The sequence below is a fragment of the Equus caballus genome, chromosome 4 (genome assembly GCF_041296265.1).
Source record: "Equus caballus isolate H_3958 breed thoroughbred chromosome 4, TB-T2T, whole genome shotgun sequence".
In the NCBI taxonomy this organism is placed as follows: Eukaryota; Metazoa; Chordata; class Mammalia; order Perissodactyla; family Equidae; genus Equus; species Equus caballus.
In genome coordinates, this window is record NC_091687.1 from 107,690,301 (window position 1) to 107,713,387 (window position 23,087).

The 23,087-nt window shown below is 51.4% G+C and overlaps 1 protein-coding gene across 23 annotated transcripts in view; it reads right to left on the minus strand.

Moving 5' to 3' along the window:
* Positions 1-23,087, minus strand: part of PRKAG2 (protein kinase AMP-activated non-catalytic subunit gamma 2) — a 280,128-nt gene that overhangs the window by 214,952 nt on the left and 42,089 nt on the right. Inside the window, exon 1 of one of the 23 annotated variants that reach the window (XM_070264153.1) lies at positions 15,562-16,029. The exons of 16 other annotated variants lie outside the window; for them this stretch is intronic. Coding sequence is in view for 2 of the 7 variants with exons in the window: in XM_023638734.2 (XP_023494502.1) it covers positions 9,905-9,958 (54 nt within the window). In the remaining 5 variants the exon portion in view is untranslated. Of the gene's footprint in view, positions 1-9,904; positions 10,028-14,980; positions 15,172-15,561; positions 16,030-23,087 lie in introns of those variants that run through there. 6 more of the 23 variants (XM_070264156.1, XM_070264171.1, XM_070264154.1 and 3 more) reach the window with 6 other exon arrangements.

A 23,087-nucleotide genomic window follows, 5' to 3' on the forward strand; every position in this document is an offset into this window, starting at 1 on the left:
GATGGGCCTTAATTTCTAGGGTTGTTTTCAACTCTGACATTCTACAATTTTACTAAGACAAACCTTAAGATAGGGTCTGAAAAGACCAAGTCTGGGTTTCTGGAGAGGGTTAATTTACCCACAAATAAAATGCCAAACCACCAACCAAGACTGGTAGTCTTGGTGTTGAACCCTCTGAGGGTGCCCCACACTGCCTGGCCAGCTGGACGACTCTGGTCATTGGGGCTCCCACACTTGAATGTCCTCTTCATGAAGGAAAAAACCAACCACGAGGGAGAATGGAGGTGCTGCTGGGTGTTCCCCACAGACCCAATGGCCATGGTCAGACTCGTGGCCTTAGACAGCTGGCCTCCCCACCTGCCCTGCCCAATGTCCCACAGGCAGTGCTGGCACCGCAGGGAAAAAACAGGCGGTTTGGGTCTATGCTTGAAGACAAACTGCAGGAGGGAACACCACAAATTAGAATAAAATTGGGCACCCAGGGAACATTTTTATAAGGTCACAGCGCTGTGGGCTGGCTCCAAGACACACCCTCCCCTACGCAGGAGGATCTTGTCCCAGAGCCAGGGCTTGGAGACCTCATTTCTGCTCCCAGCCACCCACCCACTGTGGCTCTGGGACTCGGCCCAAGAGCTGAAGTCTGCAATGGTTTCCGCTCAGAATTTTCAGAATATCAAATGTCCATATTTATAAACCCATATACCAAAGGAGTGTTCCCAAACCCTTTCCACAGGTGCCCAAGGCTTCTTCCATCCCCACCTGTGTCTTCCATCTGCTCTCTGTGCCAGCACGTTATGGACTGAAGCAGCAAACACTGGGGTCTTGAGAAGCAGGTGTCTCCTGCACCGAGCACAGGGAGGAGAGCTGCCTTCCTCGGCTCGCTCACCCTCACGTCACCCTGGGGGAGCTGGCTGCTCCACCAGCATTTGGCCACACTTTTCAAACCAAAAGTCCTAACCTACCGGTGGATCATGAAGTCGATTTAGTGGATTACACAACCACTAAAATGTGAATTAGAATAAAATAAGGACGCATCTCACTGTTTCACAAAATTTTTGTTTCAATTTTTCACACAAGCATACACAAGTGCACATCTCACTGCGTTGTGGACAAAACAGTCCGAACGATTCTGCACTGGATGAACGACGAAGCAGTACACGGAGATTTCAGGGAGCAGAGAGGAGCTGACCCTCTGTCCCTCAAGATGTCACGAGCGTGGAGAATGATGAGCACCACCTGTTCTCCTCCGTCCTGGCTGAAGCCCTCTGACCTCTCTTTGTCCTTTGTACCCAGAAATATGCATGGAGTAAGAGAGAGAGAATCACGTCTCTTCGCTGTCATGGGGAGGTGGGCAATTCCTTAGCTGCTCCTCCGACCCCATCTCTCCCTCCCCTTGCCCTCTGAGCAGTGGGCACCGCTGCTCTGACCCACTGTGGGCAGTTGGCTCCTGCCAAGCCCAGCAGCCCCAGGTCACCCCTAGACCCACAACAGTAGTTATACCCTTGGGGGTAACCACCTAGCCAGAGCCCTACAGAGTGCTACCTGTCAGTACCTGTGCCCACCGGGCCCAGGTGCAGACCTCCTGGTCTCCTGATGCCTAAACCCATGGAATCACACAATCATAGGATGTTACAGTTGGAAAAAATCTTCAAAATCAATCCCTTTCTATTCCAGGTGTGGTAACAGATGTCCAGAGAGATTCGAGCGAGTTGCTCAAAGCCACGTAGCAGAGCTGTGACCCAGCCAGAACCAAATCCTGCTGTTGCAACTTCTAGCCAAGTTCTCTTTCTATCACACCATGCTCTTTCTAGCTTATGTCTCCATCATGTAAGATGGTAACAACAACTATCTTACAGAGGCACAGTGCTGATGGAGGCCCCCAGTACAGGGCTGGTTGCACAGTACATGTCAATGGAAATTAGTATACAAGGCCATCCTCTAATGTATGTTCTGTTGGCTTCTTGGCATCCAGTGACAAAGCTCTTGTTCCAAATGGCCTTTCTTTGACATTCGTCAGCTTTATGTGAATTTGTTACTTCCCAGGAACCCTCCACGCTTGTGATCATGGCCATGAGGGTAAGCAGCTGCTCTGAGAACCTTCCAGAACCACAGAAACCTTAGTGTCCTACTGCCAATTGAAGGATGATGGGCGCTCTGCATAGTGGGGCTCCAGGTGCTTCCTACTAAGGTCTAGTGCAGCAGGTACTAGAGACCAGCGGGTCCAAGAGACGGTGTCTGCCCACTTCCCCTTCCTTCCAGGGCAGGACCTGCCGAGGGCCAGGTTGGGCACTCCGTGTGGGAAATCGGAGTTCTCAGGTAGAAGAGGGATGCACCGGGAGCACCTCATGCCCTCCTACAGAGCCCGGTGGCCACTGAAGCTTCCGGGGACCCCATGCTTGGCCAGAGTCCCCACAGGGCAGGTTATTGACACTCAAAATGGTCAAGTGGCTAGCTCTTTTTAAAAATTTATTCTTTGGTCCTTTTTACTAATTTAGCTCCTGTTGTTGAAAAGGAAGCCGAACTGAGCCTATGCCCTCTCTGTGGTAGGCCTGGGAACAGATTCCTGCCCCCACTCACTGTGTCAGTTAGAAACTCACTTCCCATCTCCATTATGTTCTAGGCCATCCCTCCTCCCAGCACCAAGATGACAGGACTCCTTTCCATGTGCCCAGGTTAGGCCCCACAGCCAGGATGGTCACACTGCCCCTGGTAGGTGCACCCTGGAGTCAGGCCCCAGAGGCGGCAGTAAGTCACAGCTGCCAGGGGTTGAGGGGAGAGAGGCTCCTAGGCAGGGGCCGGGGGTTTTAGGGCAGTGAGACTACTCTGATACTGTCATGGTGGGTACACGTCACTACACATTTGTCAAAGCCCATAGAATGTACAACACATAAACTGTGGACTTCAGTTCACAATAATGTGTTCATACAGGCTCATCAATTGTAACAAATGTACCAACTAACACAAGACATTAACAACAGAGGATACTGGTGGGTAGGGGAAGGCCATATATTGGGACTCTCTGCACTTTCTGCTCAATTGTTTATAAATCTAAAACTGCCCCCCAAAAAGTCAATTAACTAAAAGAAAAACCAGTAATAACCACAAACAGCTAGAGACGGCCACCCAATTACCCCTCATACTGTGTTCACCCATCTACCCTTTGTCGTTACTACAGGAGACAGAAGGGAGCCTACAGTCTACCTGAGGGGCCTGACTGAAGCTCCCCCAAAAGGCCTGTGGTCATCAGTCCACCTGGGGACAGAGGCTGGAGCGGTCACTTTATTGCGTGTCCACGGCTCCCCATCCTTCCAGAACACAGGGAAGCAGGTGCAACACCCACACCCAGATTCAGGGTCTTGAGGCTGAGGGCATTTTGTCCAGGGCTTGGCCTTCAGGCAGAGAAGATAAAAAAGTCCAGAGGTGAAAGAACCAGCCGGGGTCGGGCAGCAAGAGGGCCGGGAGGAAAGTCTGAGAACCCGGACCCAATCTCTCAGCCAAGCTGGCCAGTGTGGACCACGTATTGAGGGCTCTGGCCTTCCCACTCCAGATGGAAGCGGGTGCTGGCCAGAGTCACGAGGCAGCCTCAGAAGAGGGTACAAGTCTCAGGGCCCAGCTGGAGAGAGAGTGGGCACAGAGTAGCTTGGGGTTCCTGGTCGGGGACCCATGGCTACAAACCACAGCACTAATGAATCCAAACAGGGAATTTGCTATGTTTTTAAATTTTTTATGTTTCTTTTTTTGTGGCCAACAAACCCATTCCATTCCGGACGGGCTCATTATATAAGGAGGGGAAGGGAGAAAAATGCTGGACACGAGGCCAAAGTCACCAGAAGAGCAGAAACTTCTGGATCAGCTGCTGCTCCAGCAGGGAGTCTGGTACAAAACACAGAGGTTGTTTGTGGTTTTGTTTTTTCAGGGAAGGGGAAAAAAAAGGCTGCTTCTCATATCCTAGGGATTGGGTTAAAAGTCATCATCTCCTAGGAGGACCTGTCACCGAGATGTCCTTGTGTGCAGGATGTGTCCCTGGGCCTCCATTTGGGCTAGGATGGGGCTAGGAAGAAACAGCTCCCTGAGGGTGTCCTCGGCATTTCTCATCTACTCCCTGCTACAGTGGTTTGGGACCTTTCTTTCTCACTGAAAAAGCACAGAAGATTCTGGGTCAGGTCCTGTGGGGATATTCCTAGAGCCAGAGGACCCCTTGGGACTGTCTGTCCCTTGGCAACGACAGCCCTCTCGTTCTCACTCCTGGTCACCATCAGCGTGTCCTGGAAGCCTCTGGACCATGTATCTTTGCCCTTTGAGCCTACGAGGTCCTGGGGACACCTCCCCCTACTTGGAAACATAGAGCTTTACGTCCTAGGTCCTTGTGCCCGAAGTGAGCAGACTCTGACCATCCAGGTGCCGGACATTTCCCAAAGGTCTGTCCTACACTGATCTGGGAGAGGAGCACATCCTTGGGGAGGTCCATGGAGAAGAAAGGGAAACCCCACAGGCGGTGGGGGAGGAACCAGAGCTGCCAGGGACACTCCCAGCTGCCCACGTGGTCCCCTCTTGGTGTGCACACTACCCCATTTTCATGGTTGAAGGACAGAATGAAAGGATCGCGTAGGCCGCTTCTCCCTTGACCGTCTGTGTGCCTCGCTTGGAGGAAAGAATTACCGCTGACTGAAACCCTCCGAGGTCCCTCCGCCTGTGCGAGAAGTGGCCACACCCCTTGCCTGGCATTTGACTCCTCCTAGGACACAGCCTGATCTCACCCTCTGCTTTCTCCTGCCACACTCTTCTGCCTGTGCGCTGTCACACAGCACACCCTCCATCCCTCCCCATCTTCAGATTGGGGGCTCCCGACCCCCACAAGTTCAAGGTTATTATGTACAAACGATTTTAAAGGTAGCACTTAGGAAGGCAGAATTCCTCTACCGTGACAATTGACAATTGAAAATCTTTTGATTGAGTGGAATTTTACATCAGGGGTTCTCACATTGGAGTTTAAGGATCCGCTGTCAGGGCCAGAAAGTTCTTTCACCTCCTGCGTCACACAGTTTGAGAAGGAGCGCTGGCTGACGCCACGTTCTCCTATTGGGACTGACCTCCCCTTTTTCTTATCCCCGTATCGCCTACTCACCCTTCAAGAACTAGCTACAGTCCCACAAGTTTACGAAGCCTTTTCTAACGAGTCCAGTTGGAAATGATCCCTCACTCCAGTGCCTTTTAATACTTGGGAGTTTAAAATAAACTCACTCAAGACTTGTCCATTCACCATTTATATATAAATTTTATCTCCATATACAGTCATGCGCCACATAACGACACCGACGACGGCCTGCATCTATGACAGGGGTCCCGTAAATTAGTACCATATGGCCTAGATGTGTGGTAGACTGTGCCACCTAGTTTGTGTAAGGACACACTAGGACGTTCACACGATGATGAAATCGCTTAACGATGCGTTTCTCAGAACGTGTCCCCATCGTTAAGCAACACGTGACTGGAGATTGTGCGCACTCTGAGGGCAACAGCTATGTCATCCAACTAATTTTTTTGAGTACGTGGATAAGAAGTAAATTCATAGGATTCAAAAGCCAAAACAAAACAACATATAATTGGACGTTGGCTTCTTCCACCCTCATCCCCATCCACGCTGTGCCCCCAAAGTAAGAACTTGTAGTTGCAAATCCAGTTAGAGTTACTTTTTGCAAATGCATACATCGAGTATTTTCCCTCTTTCTCCTACAAAGGGATCCTGTCATATTATATATTCTGCTCCACACCTTGCTTATTGCTTTACCTATCTGGGAGATCTTGCAATATCAGCACATTGGGATTCTTTGAATATCTGCGGCCTATTCCCTTGTATGGAACATTCTAGTTTAACCAGTTCCTGCGATGAGAATTTTGTCCATCTTCATATTTCCAGGACACGTTCCCAGAAGTATGACCGCCGCTCAGAAGGCAACGCATTTACAATTTCTGACAGATGCTGGAACATGTCCTCCTCGGAACGGGACCGTTTTGCTCTCCTAACTGTGGGGCAGGACCGGATCTGTTTCCCCCACAACCTCACCAATACATGACGCTGCCAAACTTCTGGATTTTGCTGGATCAGTGAGAAATGGTATCTGTGTAACCTACATCTGCACCTGTTTATCTAATCTTCGGTGTGCCATCACAGCACAGAGTAAGGACTGCGTGGGACAGTGTTTCTGCAACTGCAGGTAGGACCCAGGTCCTGAAATCAATTCAGTCCAAACAGGCTTTGTTGTCGTTCTTAATAAAATAGAATAGAACTTGAGGAAATCTGTTTTACAGTGTGTCCATCCAACCCGCCCATGATGTGTAGCTCCTCGGCACGGCTCACGGTCACAGTCCGCAGGCCACTGGTGAGGTGGCCTAAAGTACAGTGTGCACGTTGGCTGTGTGGTAGTTTGCTGCCAAGAAGGCCACCATTCATGTCTTCATGTCTCCCATTGAGAAGTTGAGTCTTTCTTCCATCCCTCAAGTTTGGGCTGTTGAGGTCAACAGAAACATAGCAGAAGTGACACCGTGTGACTTCCGAGTTAGGTGGTGAGACTTCCTCCTGGATCTCTTGAAATCTTTCCTGGGAGAAACCAGCCATGTGTTAAGAATCCCACGGCCCTGAGACCACCACGCCACGGGGAAGCTCAAGCTAGCGACACAGAGAGGCAGCACAGAGACGGAGCTGTGCCACCAGCCCAGGCGCCGGACGCAGGGTAAAGAAGCCTGAGAACTCCGGCCTCAGCCACCATCTGACTGACAGCATAGGAGGAACCCAGGTGAGAAGTGCTGGGCTGAGCCAGGCAACCCTGAGACCCGTAATGATCCCAACTCATGTTTCTAAGTTTTGGGTTAGTCTGTGCTGTAGCAAGAGATGTGATGTAGCAGAAAGGGATGTAATCTTGTGACAGTTACTTAATTTCTCTGTGTCTCAGTTTTCTAATCTCTAAAATGGGAATCATAGGAGTGCCTATCAGATTATGAGCGAACATATACAGATGAACACCTAAAACATCTGAGCTAACACATCAAGAGATTACAGTGAGGCATGACGATCACCGGGAAAACGCTAACTGTTACTTCAAGATACTTGACTGACTTTATGGGCGAGATGCCACCATTTAGGGGCAAGCCCAGAGTTGAGCCATAGAATCATCTCTCAGAGCTTCCATTAGAAAGAAGCAGATTCCACTAAACCTTCAAACCTGCCAAGATCCATCCCAAACTTACAGGTAAAGAGGAGGATGGAGGGACTCTGAACCCTTAGTGACAAAGTTAGGGACAAGGAAAAGTCCCTAAAACTGAGAAAGCCTTTGGGGTGTTCTCCAGGTGAGCTCCTAAACTGCTCAAGGGCTGACTTCCTCATTTATTCCAAAAAAAATGAAAAACAAAATAAGGCGGGGGGTGATGCAGGTTGGGGACTTCTGGTGTAGGGTGGGAGATAACAAAAATAGCAGTGAATGCTCTTGCAGTGTTGCCAGTCTTTGGAAAAGTGGAAAGGAAACTGCACACTTGCTCGTGACTGCATAAGCAATGAGGACAGCCAGTCTCCGCTTTTAGCTGGAATTTCAACTCTGTAACACTGACTATCTAGCGCTGATCAGAAGGCTGGCATCAGGAAGGACTAAATGCAAAAATTATTTATTAACAAATGCTTGTTAGACAATCTTTCAAAACTCAGGATGAATAGAAGGAACCAGGAATCTTGGGGGGATTTAAAAAATATGTTAGAGCCACTGATGAATTTATTCACTCAAACTCTGTTAAGTAGCCACCGTGTGTCTGGAATGGTGCTGGATACAGGGCATTCACAGGAAAGACACAGACCCACCCTCAGTCTCAAGACAGGGCTGGAGGAGGGGACAGATTGCAAAGGGACACAGGGACCTTTTGGGGTGATGGAAATGTCCCATATCAAGATTGTGGTGGTGGTCACATGACCGTCCATTTATCACAACCTGTCTAAGTGTATACTTAAAATTGGTGAATTTTATTGTCTGTAAATTATGTCAGTGAAGCCGACCAAAAAGTGACCGGTCAACCACCACCCATCCCTGTACCCATAGGGGAGAAGAAAGAAAAACCAGCAATCTACAGAACACGGAGCAGATGTCCATGTCATCAGCCCTGGAATACGGAATGTGCTTTTTCACTCAGTGGGAGTGGAACCTTCAAGAAGCAGCTGTGCTGTGCATGATAACTATCCTTTATTCTCTAGCAAAAGTCTCTGGCTTCAGTTGCCTTCTCGGTGCCGGATCACCCTGTTACACCTGTCAGAGAGGGCACGTCTGCCCCTTCTTCCCCACCCGGGATCCGAAAGGCCAGTGTTTCACCTTCCAGAACCCAGGTTAGATGCACAGTTGCTACAGATCTAGGAGGAAAGATATGTTGGATACCAAAAGCCCAATTTCTCCCAAAGATAAATCCCCAACAGTGTGAGATGTCACAAACCTACAGAGGTGCTTAAATTACCGATCCAAAGGCCCCTTACTTGGGTCAAGGCAATATTTAAAAGATTACTGGGAGAGAGAACTCATTAAACACACCCCTTCTCTGAATCGGTAGGTTATTGGATTAGCTGATCTCAGAAGAGGCCCTGAAGGCCTAGGAGAGAGAAGAGAGAAATGCGGATGGGGTGGAGATGGTCAGACAGAAAAAGTGCTTGGGTGAGGCCAGTCCGGGGAGGACTGGAGTGGGGGCCCTAGACATAAAGGAAGGCCCTAGGGGTGGGGAAGGGGAAGCCTAGCGGCACTCAGGGGCTGAGGCCGTGATCCCCCACCACCTCTCCATAAACCGCCCCTTTCCCTCCAGCCACCTAGCAAGTGCAGGGATCACCGAGCACCAAGAACATGGTGGATATGAATGTGATGAAGAACGTCGACCACAGCTAGCTTATCTCAACCCTACATCCTCCCTCGTTGGCACTCCAGATTCTGTCAAAGGGGTGGTCCTGAGACCCTAAGGAGCCTCCACTGTCAGAGGCTAGGCAACGTCAGGTTTATTTCACTGTTAAGTGCATGCAACAGCACTGCAGTTTTCCGGCAGCATTCCAGACAAGGCAGGGCTGGCAGCTCCCAGTCGAGACCCTGGATTAACCAGAGTACCTAGGCATTTGAGATTACTGAAAAATACTCTCTGAATTTTTATTTTTTTCTCAACAGCACAATCATTTCCTTATCTTTTTCCATCAGTGAAATTAGAGAAAGATGATTTGAGGGGAAACTGCTGGACTTGATGCCTAGTTTGACCTTGGGCAAGAAGGTATAGAGTCTTCTTTTTAGGTAAATGAGCAGAGGGGAAAAGGCTGACTCCAGTTCAATGCACTCTAAGGACAAATTCTTCTCTCCTGCAAAGCCAGTCCTCAGTGCATATGAGACACTGCTGAGAACCCAGAAGATTCCCATTCAGTGCGTTGGGATGGGACCCAGGAAGGTCCATTTTAAGAAGCCCCTGGGAGACGCCGGTGCAGGTGAAATAGGCCACACTTGGAGAAACACTTGGGGCTCTGGTTCACTGGCTGAAGTCTTTCCTCCCCACTTACGAGACAGTGGAGGGAAGAGGTGCTCCTCTCCCAAGCAGGGACTGGGGAAGGAGGGAGAGGTGAAGAGGAAAACCAAACAGGCAAGAGTGACCCTCCCTCCTCTCCCAGGCTTGGCAGCGCGGTCTCTCCTCAGGGATGAAGCTTGCAAGTGCAGCAGCCAAGGCCCGGTGCCCTCTCTCCGGGCAGCCGGGAGGAAGAGCATGTCCTTCTGGGACGAGCTGTCAAACAGCTGCCAGTAAGACCACCAAGGGGTCAGGCATAGCCTGGAGGAGTGTCCTGAGACTCTCCCGAGGGACTTGGAAAAGAGGGGTTCCCAGTCCCCTGAGCAGGGCCTCAAAGCCCCCTTACCTGACCCCCAGGACTGACGGGAGCATGCACCTCCTCTCCATCTCCAGGACCCATCCTTCTTTCCAGTGTTTCCCCCGGATTTGTGTTGGAAGACCAACTGGTAAGCGCATTTCAAGGCTCTGTGATTTGAGCAGATAAGTGTGGATGACTCAGAGCGAGTGGGTGGTGACAGATGCCTGCAGCAAGCTCTGAGCCAGGCCTGGCCGGTTCTGGGTAAATGCCTGGCTTGGGTCTTGGCCTAACATGAAGGGCGAATCCCACCAGGGGCCAGAAAGCTCTGGGAATCCGAGTGGACAACCCGTTCAGAAAGGACGAATCCCCAGCCCAGTCCAGCCTCTTCCACCGCCACCCAGCCCCAAGTGGGTACAGGGTCAGCAGCAGGGGCATCGGGACGCCCGTGGCACTCGTGGCAGGAGCCAGACTGGCCTCACTCCAAAGGAGTGGTTGCCACCCTGCCCGTGTGTTTGGGGGTCTGTGCAGGGGCCGTGCCATGCTCTCTGGCCAGCGTCTGGGTACTGGAAGCTTCCCTTTCTTCTCTGTCTTTTGGGTCTCAAAAGCACGAATTCCTGCTCTCTTCTAAAATGCAGACACCCCTCCAAGGACACCCCTCCAAGGACACAAGCAGACTCCCTATCAGGTCAGTCCTGAGTCTGAAATAGGAAAGCTCACCTGGCTTCTGAGATGTCAAGTACTCTTCTCAGGGGAGAGGTTCCGTTACCCAGGAAACCCACCTTGTTTCCTGCCAAAGCCGGGTGGGGAAGTATTAGGTAGTACTAATGGCAGTTAAAGGATTATAGTTAACTTAGTTTTTCAATGAGTAGACATCACCCTTCTGATCCTTATTGGTGAAAATATTCCTCGAAATGTCTTCACAGGTCTCCCGGCTCTGCTAAGAGGCACTGGGTGGGCAGGTACCACCTGTAGGACGGCTCTGGTCTGTGTAAGGAAGATCTTCCACCTCCACCAGCCCCAGAGCTGCAGGCAGGGCAGAGTGGCGGGAAGTGTCCCAGGGTCTCATCTGGAGGGAGCCTTTTTGCCTTAAGGCATGAGACCTCATGTTTTGTCATCTCTTTTTCTTCCCAAGAGAGTCCTGCACCCAACATGGCTCATGGAAGATTCTGGTGCTGGCCCTGGTTAATTGGAGTGTTGTGCACTGTCCCCACACTCAGTGACTCCAGGGGAGCATTCTGATTGTTTCCTTAGGATCTTTTCCCCAACACAGGTCTCCCTTCCACCTTGGAAGTCCCAGAACACCCCAAATGCCCACAAGGGTCAGCCCCAGTTTTACTTCCGGTCGTGAAAGTATGACTCCGAATGTGACTCAGTCAATGCAGCTTGCACATCAAGGAGAATGTCTGTATTTAAGGTCAAAAAACATGAGCTGTTTGGATTATGGGAAAAGAACCAGCCCCACAGAGCTTTCTGAGGCTTGGTGCTTCATCTCTCTCCTTAGCTCATGATTCTGTGTCTGGTTCTCTCTCCAAAAGCAGTGAAACCCTGTCCTAGGAGCTCCCAAACCACAGGCGCCCTAGACCCAAAAGAAAAGGAGGAACGCACTGGGAGAGAGCGCGGACCCCCAACTCTGCAGCCCGCTGCTCTACCCAACCTGGGCTGCCAGGACCCCCACCAAGTTGGCCCCCCCGACACTGCGGTGGGGTAATTGCGGGCGCTGCCTGCAGACGATGGGGCTGGCTGTGCTCTGACTGCCTCGCCGGGTGTCTGTTCTCTTATTTACTGGAATCTGCACAGCGCAGCCCTAACTCACGGGTGACTAACGAGCTGAAGTCATTATTACTAGGCAGATGGCAGACTCCCCTAAAAGCAGACATCAAACAATAAAATGCCACCACATACCTCGCCTGCAAAGTAAAATCAAAACAAAAATCCAAGTCTGGTTTTGTTTCTCTTCTCCTTTCTTCCCCCCACCCCCGCCCCCGCCCCCGCCCCCCCATGCTGTATCTTAGCATGAAAGATGCCAAAGGCAATCAGGAAAGGAATTTATGATCCGGGGAAGATAATGCAAACATGCCACCGTGACCTTCAGGAGCCGGCTATAGCAGGGGAACCACATGCAGAAAGCAGACAACCGGCCCGAGACAGCAAACTGCCCACACGGGCCAGGCGGGGCAGGAGGGAGCAGCCAGACATGACCACCACCAGGGACAGGTGGGGAACTGGCCAGGCTGGAGCAGCAGGGGAACTAGATGGACCCACCAGAACCCAAAGCCCTCCCGCCTGGACTTCCTGATGATTAATCAGAAGGATAAGACCTACAGAATCATATCAGAAAACTCAGTCCCTTCCAGGCACTGCTTTGAGAGGTATTCTGCTGGGCTCAGCTGGGGCCCTCCACACTGAACACTCACGTAAAGGGAGGGGCCTGCTGTTTACTGAGCATCTATTATGTGCCCAGAACTGGTCACACCAACCCTGTGAGGCCTTATTGTTATCTCCATTTTTAGAAGAAAAATCAAGCTCAGAAAGATGAAATAATTCGCCCGTGGTCCCAAGCTAGTAAAGGGTAGGAGACAGACTCCAACTCCAGTCTGCCTCCCGAGCCCAGTGCTGAGAAGCTCTGGGGTCAAGCGGGGAACATCGCTGGGTTCTTGGGCGTCAGGTGCTTGAGATTCGATTATACCCTTCTGGTAACTTAGACTTTAGTAATTGAGGTGAGAGCTCTGCAGTCTGTCATTAAACCCCTTTAGGGCTCTAGGGCCTTAAGTCAGGCTCATGGGAAAGAAATTTGGTCCAGGCAGACAAAAGGTTTCTGGAGCACAGAGAGTTCACCCCCCGTGTGAGAACGTGAGACCCTGGGGAAGCGCTGAGCTCTCCAGGAGCCACTTACCTGTGGGTCCTGCTTAGGTTTCTTGCTAAGTCACCGTGCCATGATGACAGCTAGGATACAAGTTTCTCACTGCCAGGCGTTTGCCACACGCCCGTACAGGGCAGTGGGAGGGACAACTTCGGAGTCAGGAGCCTGCGTTTGAACCCTAGTTAGCCACTGACCAGCTACACAATCTTGGTAAATGATTCAAGTTCACAGGGCCTCAATTTCCTCATGTGTAAAATGAGGCAAACCTCCCAGGATTGTCATGAGAATTAAAATAATTAACAGCCATGAGCATGTCAAGCATAGTGTCTGGTGCCTAATACACAGTCAATAAATATAACCAAAATATAAACAGCTAATAGCAGTTTAAAAGGTGATATGGAGACAGACCCTTCTAAGAAACGAAAACCTGAGCCGACCATGGGGAGTTATCAATTAGATCAATCTACAAGAACTAACTGAATGCAACTTCATACAGAATAATGCATAAGACAAAAGTATTGGCATTAACCTGTACTAGCCCACAGGCTGAGTATGAGGAAATGCTAAAGGGGTTTGCTAGAAGGGGATGGGGCAAGACCAGTCCATGCGGGCATCTTGTGGGAGGAGATACTGGAATACTTCTAAAGGAAGAAAAAGGTCTATAGATTGAAAGAGTAGTTGAGGAGGCTGGAAAAATCCAAGAAGGATTCCATTAGTTAACAACCGAGCTGAATGAGAACCCAAAATTTGTACCTCCATTTTCAGGGGTCGATACCCGGCTATCTAGGACCATTAATTGATGAGGTCAAGACAAGCGTGTTATTCATCTTGGAACGGCCAGTGCCTGGCACATGGGACTCAAGAGCTTATTTCAGTAAAGAGCTGATTTTAACACGGGCCTGGGGACCAGACCTGAGAGAAGCCCATGGCCTGGGATGCTGACTGGCCCACCATTCTCAGTCTACCGCCTCCCTCCACCCCACCCCACACCTCAATAAAGACCAGGTTGAGCTTCAGGCTACCTGGCTTTACTTCCCAGCTCAACCCTTGTGACTTCAGGCAAGATGACACGATTAAGTGCCTTAAATATCCTAGATTTTCAATTATCTTTGATGAATGAATTTAACTCTTCTATAAAAAGGAGTTTACACCTGTCTCATAGGTCTAATGTTGGGCTGAAAAAACAAATGAAAAGCCCCACCTTAGATTTATCCAGCCCTTGGAAGTTTCCCTGCAAAATGGGGCAGCAGCTGGCAAGATGAGAAGTCCTAGACCCAACAGGCCAAGTTTCCACGCCTCTCCGGGTCAGTCAGCCAACTGGGCTGTTCTCAGAGTCAGAAGTCAGCCTGCTGAGGGTCCATGGAGCCCACGGGGCCCTGGTTCAACCTCGCTGCATCTGTTCACCGTATACCCAGGAAGCCTCACCGGCTGAGCCCTCCGTCCCGCGCCCTCTGCTCCCACAGTCCTCTTACCAGCCGCACCTCACAGCCTCTGGAAGGCTCCCCTCGCCAGGTGCTGGGCTCTGCCCTGCTCTCAGGCGTAAGCTCCCAGTGGCACCACTCTGTCTGTGTCGTTCCTGTTGTCCCCCCGGCACAGAGGGCTGCCCGCTGAGCCCCAGCCCCTCCACACAGTCCTCTCCCAGCTGCTCCCAACCCCCGGTGCTGTCTTCAGCACTTAGAATTGGCCAGAAGCCAGTGCTCAAGTCTCTTCTAGCCCCCGAGCCTTGAATTGTCTAATATTCTTTTCTCCCCACCTAGATTGTACATTCAGAAGCACAGAGTCAAGCCTCATTCTTCCCCAGGTCCGTCCCAAATACCAGGACTCAAATACCAGCAATCATGGACTCTAAGCTGAGTTCTCTTCACACACAACTAGTGCAGCCCCTGGCTTATGGGAGGGGATTGAAGGGCAAACAAAACAAAAACAAAAACTAAAAAACTGAAGCGGCTTGCTCCTAGCCCCCTGCATAGTGTCAGCAGTGGTGGAGGCAGGGGCCCACGGGGTCTCCGACTCCAGCCCCTTCCAGCCCGCAGCTCTACTTGTTGCCCCGCAGGCTCCTTCCACAGTGAGGGCTTCTGGTTCTCGGCTGCCACCCTCCTCCTCCCCACCTGAGAGCAGACAAGCCTCCACTCTGTCACGGGGGAGGACGTCTCCCACCTTCCCTTCTCTCCCTTCCTCCTCTCCCCTTCTCTTCCTATTTTCTGTTTCTTCAATGTATCCCCATAAGTGAAAAGCAACAAGTACTCTTGCTAGATAGAGCTCACCCTCTTCCGGCAGGAGAGCAGCCGACTCGTGTATGTGGTCAAGAGCCTTCCCAGGGACGACACAGGCCATGCCCAGAGGCCCCCACATCATCCCCAACCTTCTCTGTTTGGGACAAATTTAATAAATGATGACTCAGGGAAAGGGAGAGAAGGTCGACACTGCTAAGATTTCAGCGAGGGAACTTGAAGGCAGGGTTGAAGGTGGGGAGGACACCCCACACTCAGCAGCCGGCAGCTCCCGCTCCCCGAGAGCTGGGCGGGGGAGGAGGGACTGAACTCAGAGAAGGAACAGAGATGAACACGCCCACACACACACACACACACCACCTTCACTAGTTATTCTCTTTAAATCACCAAGAAAAAGTTATGTAAGAAGAAAACATACAGCGCCGAGGTCGGGAAGGAACATTCGGTTCTGCCTGGGGGTGTTTAATTTACTAAGAGGCTCCTGGAGAACAAAGCGACAATTCAGCATCAGTCTTGCGTACAGAGGAGACAAAGCATCATAAGGGGAAAAGCCGTACACACGGGGACGTGCAATCACCACGCATCCAGAAATCCTGCTCAGAAGGTCTGCTTACTCAGCCCAAGCGGTGCTGGAGGTCTCCTCTTCCCGGGTGCTAATCAGAGGCGCAGGGCTGTGAAATGCTGGCTGACAAGATGCAAGTGATGGGAGACACACAGCGCTCCCAGCTCTGAAAAATCCTGCTGCCTCGCTGGCTCCAAAGGTCCATGAGAGAAGGGGTTTCCCAGCCCCTTCAGCACAGGCGATTTCTAGGGCTCGGCTGCTCTCTGAGCTGCTGCCACTGCACGTCTGCAACAGATGGGGACCGGGGCTGGGTGTGTTCCCAGGCCCCAAAGCAGCGCAACAAGAGGACAGCAGACAGCATGAGCTGGCCTGAGACAGCGCAGGCAACAGTCTTGTTGGCTAGAGCTGGTGTGCTGCTTAAAACACAGGCAGAGCACGGGCAGATTCCCTCATTGACGGGACTGCAGCAAACCGTCATTACCACCTGTGTCAGGGGCTGCTGGGGAGGCAACTCCTTACTACACAGGCAAGGGAGCAGGAGGGAGGGCCCAGCGAGGTCTTTTAAAAAGACAGGCAGCAGGACGAATGAAGGCAGGAGAGGCCCATGATGCAGCAGATAATGGCATCTGGGCTCACTGGGGGTCCTCTGACCAGCACAGCCCCCTGCACTGTCCCCATTTCCCTTCAAGGAGAGGCTGCTTATCTTCAGAGGAAAACAGCACGGTGGCGTCAGAAACCTCAACTCCCTGGGGATCCCTGCCCTGGGAATCTGGACGATGCAGTCTTCTCCCTGGCAAGAATGATGGCTAAGGCCTTCCAAAAGGTTCTGCTGGTGACATTCCCATTTGAATCCCTGGGCCCCCAACTATGACCAGACAACCTGCGCACTTGCAGAAGGCAGCATGGTTCCTGCCTGTATTAACCCCGTCTCATTTTCTGTGATTCTGATGCTTTCATATCTGTGGCCTCACTGAACCCGGGGGACTGCCCCTCTCAGGGTCAGCCAATCCCTACATATGGTAAACTGCTCACCTGGAAGCATGCCTTTCATATGCAAACCAGTCGATCAGAGCCCATAGCCCCACACCTCCTCCAGCCGGGTCACACACTCTGGGCCACTGTCCCCCTGCCCTAATCACCTCAGCGCAGGTGCCAGACAACTGGGACAGCCCCTGCACCCAGAGCCCACTGAAATGATTCAAACCAGGCAATCCTAAGCCTGCTTTCCCTGCCTCGCCTGTTCCTTCCCGTAGAAACCACAACCAAGGCTCTTGCCCACATCTTCCCCTGGCTCCTTCAGCCTCCTGACCCATCCTGGGGCTGCCCCGTGTGGTCTGGTGTGGTGTGCTGAGCCGCCTGTTTCCAAGGATCCATGTGTCTAATAAACTTCTTCCTCGTGACAGTCATCTCGGCGTCTGCATGTCTTACCATACCTGACTAAAACAAATCCTGGGTGCCCTTAACACCTTGCCCTCGGGGGTGTGCAAGCTGGTTGGGAAGAAAACGGATTTGAATCGTGAGGAGAAAATGAGAGTCCCCATTTCAGACCCTGCGATGTTAACCCTTAAATAAAACTTACCAATGATTCCAACTTTTCGCCAGCAGAGGGGTTGCTTTGACAGACAGTGAGCGACCCACCCCTGAAGGTATTCAAGCAGAAGAGGATTCCTCTTTGAAGACTCTATTCTTTGATACAATTTAGATGGCAAATTTGTGGTTCAGGTGAGGGTGAGAGATGTGAAAGGTAGGGAAAGATGGATGTGGATGAGGTAAGCAGGAGGGCTTCACGGAGAGGAGACAACAGAACGTTGCACGGCTATCCACCAAAGTCACAAACAAAAAGGCAACACAGTAAGGGTCTGGGGCTCTGAGGACCTCTACGGGGGTTGGAAGTCTGTACCTTCCTTAAGGTCACTTTCAGCCCAGGTAGGTAAGAGGCAGTCCTCATCCACCCTATGATCCACTCTGAGACCTGAGAGATCAGAGGCATGGGCCTGGTAGCAAGATCTCTCTGGACACTAGGAAGCCTGAGGCCTGGCCTTGGTTCTGGCCCCAAGCAGCTGATTCCCCGAGAAAGTCACCTTAAGCTGGAACTCTGTTGTCTTGGCTGTAGAATGTGCAGTATGTTACCTGAAACACCTCCAGGTCCTCTCCAACCTAACTGCGAACATTCTGTGACAACAGCCGGGTCCAAGTCCTGGCTCAGTCATTTCTCTGAACCTCAGTTATTCCTCAGAGAAAAGAAGCTGAGTGAAAATATTTGCTCTGTGCATCTCCCAGGGCTGCTGTTGGGATAATGGACGAGCAAGCATTTGGACAAAAATAAGCATCAGCTTGGGATGTGCAAGATTATTCTAGAACCAGAGGGCACTGCTGGCGTAAACTTGAGGCTTAGCAAAAAGCTGGTACCATTTAGGGATGAGCGAAGGGCCACCATCCTACAGCCAACCCCCAGGCACTGGTACCAGTGGTCCTCCAGGGAACCAGCCAATCACAATATTTTCTCCTGCTGGTTCTGGAACTAGCCTTGCTGGGTTAGCTGGGCTTGTTTTATTTTCTGTGTGCTTTATTCCAAAGTATACAAACAAGCCTGAGGAAAAAAGCCTAATTAGTTTTGCTTGGAATAGCTGGAAATGCCAGGGAAAAGGGCTGCACCATCCAAAGTGTTCAAAGGTTTCCTACACTTGGAGACAAGCGCCTGGGTGTGACTTACGGGGTGCGGGTGACTTTCTGCAGCTCTGACTGCCAGCAGCTCCACGTCTCGGGTACCTGGCACTATCCACTAGAGACTTAGGAGCGTACACCACTCTGCTCCAGCTCACAAGCTACCAACCACAATTAGGGTCATTGTTTCCACCTGCATTTACGCTCGCTTCCAAAATCTCCACGCACTCCTGGGTTCACGCTGCCTCTTCAGGCTCTGAGCTCTTCCATCCACTCTCCTTAGAGGGTGCAGCTCAGCTCTCTTGAAGGAGAAGCCCCAGTAGATCAAAGATATTAGTAAAGCCGGAAGACCATTGTTGGCCCAACCTGCCATCTCCGGGATATTCCTGCCTGTGCCACCTCCTTTCTGATTCACAGCTCCCCAGTTTACCTTCCTAAACACTGCTTTCTGAGCATTACTCTTAGCACCCTCACTAGACCACAAAAGACAAAGCGAAACCAAAATAAAACAAAACCCAAAACACTAGCTCCATACTACCTACAGAACAAATGCAAAATCTTCAGCGAGGCATTCCAGGCCCGTAGGAGCCTGGCCCCAGCCATCCCACCTTCCACCTCTTGGGCTTGCAAAAAGCTGTCACCCAGAGTCCTCAGGGTCCCTCAGCACCCCATGCCTGCATACGACTGACTGCAGTTTTGCATCGCAAGTCCACATGGGTTCCCCTCCACCCCTAGTAAGGCTTCTCTGGCATCTGTAGGTTACTACTTGGCCTCTCTCCTGGAATTGACTTCTTGGGTGTATTTTTAGTGTTGGCATTTGCATATGCTATCTCAACCCACACACCAGGTAAATGGGGAAAATACTACCTGTTTCATCGATAAGGAAATTGCTGCTCAGAGAGGCTGAGTCGCCAAGGTTACGGACACATCAGTGGCCACGCTGGGCTTCAAACACAGGTGTGTTCCCTCCAAAGCCTGACTGTTCCAACAGGTTCACCCCCCCACCCCCTCTTATTTATTTAATTTTGCTAATTTGTATCTTCTGGTTTTTCTGTGGCACAGGCTTGTTTATTATTTGTGTATTAAAAATAAGAGGAGATGCTCAGGCTCTCAGAGTTGGTAATTCCCCTTTTAGGGGTCCATGCCGAAGAAAATCCAAGATGCAAACAAAGGTTTATGCACAGAGATAGTCTCTGCAGCAATGGGCAAGGCTCAGGTGCCACCCAAGTGGGCCAGAGCGGGATTACTGTCCAGGGAGCTCGGACAGAGCCGTGCATCGTGGAGTTAGGGAGTCACAGCAAACCAGAACAGTGACTTCAAGGAATGCAAATGATGAGGGAAATGTGGCAGGAAATCTCAAACTATACACGGTATTATCTTGGCTGCATAAGTGACAGAAGACTAGAAACACCCAGCACACATGATTGAAAGAATGCCCCTCACCCCAGCCCCCTTGTAACAGACCTGGGTTAGATTTCTTATCTAGCACAACCCTTTACCAAATCCCATGCCATCTTCAGCCATGAGTGAAAAGTCAAATGCTGCGTGCCAAGCTTGTCCCTGTGAATGCAGCCACAGCCCTGACAGCACAGGGCCCCACGGCCCCACGGCCCCATCAGCCATGGTGCCAGGCCCATGTGTCACATCACTCGTGGAAACTTGCAGACTGACAGTAGCTGCTCAGTAAAGCATTATCCTCCTTCCTTTTATAGGTGGTCCCTGCTGACCCTGTGCTCATGGTCAGCAATCCTGGGACTGCCAGATCTGTGCACAGGAAAGCCAGAGGCCGAGGCAGAGAGCTGGTGAGACACCAAAACAAGACAGGTGCCCTGGGCCCAGCGCTTGGCTCCTGGTTGCACTGGCTGCACTTCCATTTCACTTGGAAGCCAAGCAGCCTGGAAGAGCAGGCACGGATGGTGATGGCACAGCGTTGGCTTGGGCGTCCATTGGGAACAGCATCTGAGATTACCGGGCTGAGCATGAGCGCTGATGGTGTGGCACTTTACTTTGGAACCTCATTTCTACAAACAGCTCGAGGCCAGTGCTCCTGCATCCATCAACTCTGTGCAATACATTGGGGCAATTGAGTAGCTTCTAAAATACCCTAATTGGGAATCAACACGTCAAAGAGGGCTACTCGGCACCTCGAACATTGTTATTGAAATCTATACCAGAGGGCTCATTAATCAGCTCAGGAAATGTGAGAACTCCCTTTCATTGGCAAAATGAGTGGTGTCCAAGTAAGTGCCAGTTCAGGAGGATGGCACAGGCGGCAGAACCCTTGAATAAACCAGCTAGGGGATCCGGCCAGCTCGGCAGCCCATCCACCCTGCAGCCCTCGAGGCCAGGATACCCTCTGGGCCCACATCCTCTGTCTCAGAGGACCTGCTGCTGAACTCGGCTTCCGGGTTGGCCAGTCCCATCCTAAGAATACCCTTGGGTTCTGCTCAGAGGGAATCTGCCAAAGGGCAGCAGCGAGACCTCCTCCGAGCTACAAAAGTGGGTTTACCTGCCGCCTCAAATCATCTGTAGGGGTTTGGCAAGCTCTGGTCCAAGATTTCCTTTCATTGTAACATACCACACGGTACTGAGGCTGTTGGGGTGGGGGGAGCGAGGGGGACACAGAGCCTCATCCACCTCCGGTCCTGGAGGCCACTGATATTTACCAAAGTACCCAGATGTGTGCTGAACAGCCAAATTGGCTTAGATTCATTTGCTGCTCGGCACTCACGGGAAACCTCCATCCTGGTAGAACTAGTTGTTCTAGATGTCCTGGATTGCAAAGACATTTGGAATCATTAAGATCTCATGCCCTGATTTCAATGGAGAGGAACCACAAGCGCAGCAAACTCCCCCAAAGGGTAACAGTTTCTCATCTTTCACAGCCACGTTCTGGACCCTCGAAGGTCTTAAGAGACGTAGGCTACTGCCTGGAGCCCGCATGGGGAGACCGCTCCTGGGTCACCAACTCCTCCGTCGTGAGTGTGGAACAGGGTCCAGCCCCCCATCCAAAGAAGTGCCGTGTGCACTGACTGTATACGTACACGTGGCAGCATTTTTGTTTGGGGCATGTCACCTGCCAATCACAGAGTTACTGCCATCAAATAAGCTAACACGTAAATCAGCTCTAAATCACATGCCACCATTGGGCAGTGACTCCCCAGAGGCCACACAGCCGGGCGATTAGAGGGCCAGGCCCAGGACCCAGGAGCTCTTGATTTTGACCCCTGCACCTGACAAGGAAGGGCTTCGCCCTGCCTGCTGGAGAGCCAGCTGGGCTGTGCAGGTGGCCCTAAAGCGACCTCTCCCCTAACTTCACTCCCACAAGCCCAGGGTGTGCACGGTGCAGAGAACAGAGGAGAGAAGGGGAAGCATTCGCCATTCGTGCCGGCAGCCAAGAAGACACGCATAAAGGAGCACTGGTGGATTTGGCGTGAATAAGACACATTCTCGCTTAGGTATTTGCCTGTCAAAGCCAAGTGGGCCTCTCCTCCTCTTGGGGTCCTCTCTGACCCTGCCCCCTGCCCCCAGCCCCGCCATCACAAGGACTCTCCTGCCCCCACAGCCACAGGTTCCTTTGATTTCTATCCTGCTAACGTTTAGGTCCCACCTCACAGTTGCACAGTCCCTAACTGAACACGTCATCTGGGTTCATTGGCCAATCCAGGGGCAGCCTCCCCAGACCCGAGAAGCCAGAGCCCGGCACCTGACAGTGCATTCACCTTCAACGAGAACAGCCTGGCACTCGGGAAGCCCCCATTCTGCTTATGCATCTTGTAGTTCAACAAAACAAGACAGCTTCTCCCTTAACACGACACTCCCGCCCTCCGTGGTCCACCACAGCTCTCGCTTTCTCTCCCGGTGGTCCCTCTCCTAGCAACAGATGTTCATGAAACCACCAAGTATGGAACACAAGAGAAACAGAACATGGAGACCCCCAACCTCATAGACTTTGGTTCTGGCTGGGAGAAAAGTTGTGGAGACAAGAAACAAGCAGGCTGAGGGTCAGTGTAGTACAGACAGCAGCCACCATGGAAGTTTCTAGAAGGAAGTGACTGCTTTGGAAGAAACTTGTAAAAAAGAGCTTTATGAAAGGAGCAAGATTGAGGCTGAGAGTTTGAGAGAGAAGCAGGACCAGATGAAAAAGAAAAAGAGGCACTGGAGGGTCCTCGCATTCTGTATGGCTCCCGAGTACATGCTTGCCATTGGTCCCTGGCACACTGCCAAGGCTCTGGAAGGCTCTAGAAGGCTCTGCAAGGCTCACAGCTACTAGATCTTCCATTTAAGCAGGAAGCCAGCTTGGCTGAGCTTGGTTAGTGGGGCAGGTGCTTCAGTTCTGAATGTCTGTGACCTAAAACTGCCTCAAAGGCACAGCTGAACAGAAGGTTCTGGGCCACCCAGGCGGTGGACGGCCAAGCTGTTGTTGCTCAATACACACCAGTCTTCCCAATTTAATTGAAACCAACCCAAATCACACTGGGGCACAAAAAGGTTTTTTTTCTCCAGACTGCCCTCTGTAACAGTGCCCCTCAGCATGTCCTCTCTCAGACAAACTGCATCCATCTCCCTGTGCCTGCCGCGAGGCATCAAAGTCCTCGCTCATCCTTCAAACTGACGCCACTTTCCCCAGGGTTCCAATTCCAGCCTTGCCATTAACCAGCCCCGTGACCTTGGATAAGTCATTGAACCCCTCTGTGCCTCAGTTTCCGCATCCGTAAGAGGAGATTAATAATAACTGTACCCACGCCACAAGGCTGCTGTGAGGATTAAATGAGTATGGATGTGTATCTATTGAGAGAGGCACACACACACACACACACGTGCACACGTACACACATGTGTTCTAAATATACAGAGAGAACACTGCCCGGCACACAGCGTGCACCGGCTAAGTGTCAGTGCTGACTCTTCTGG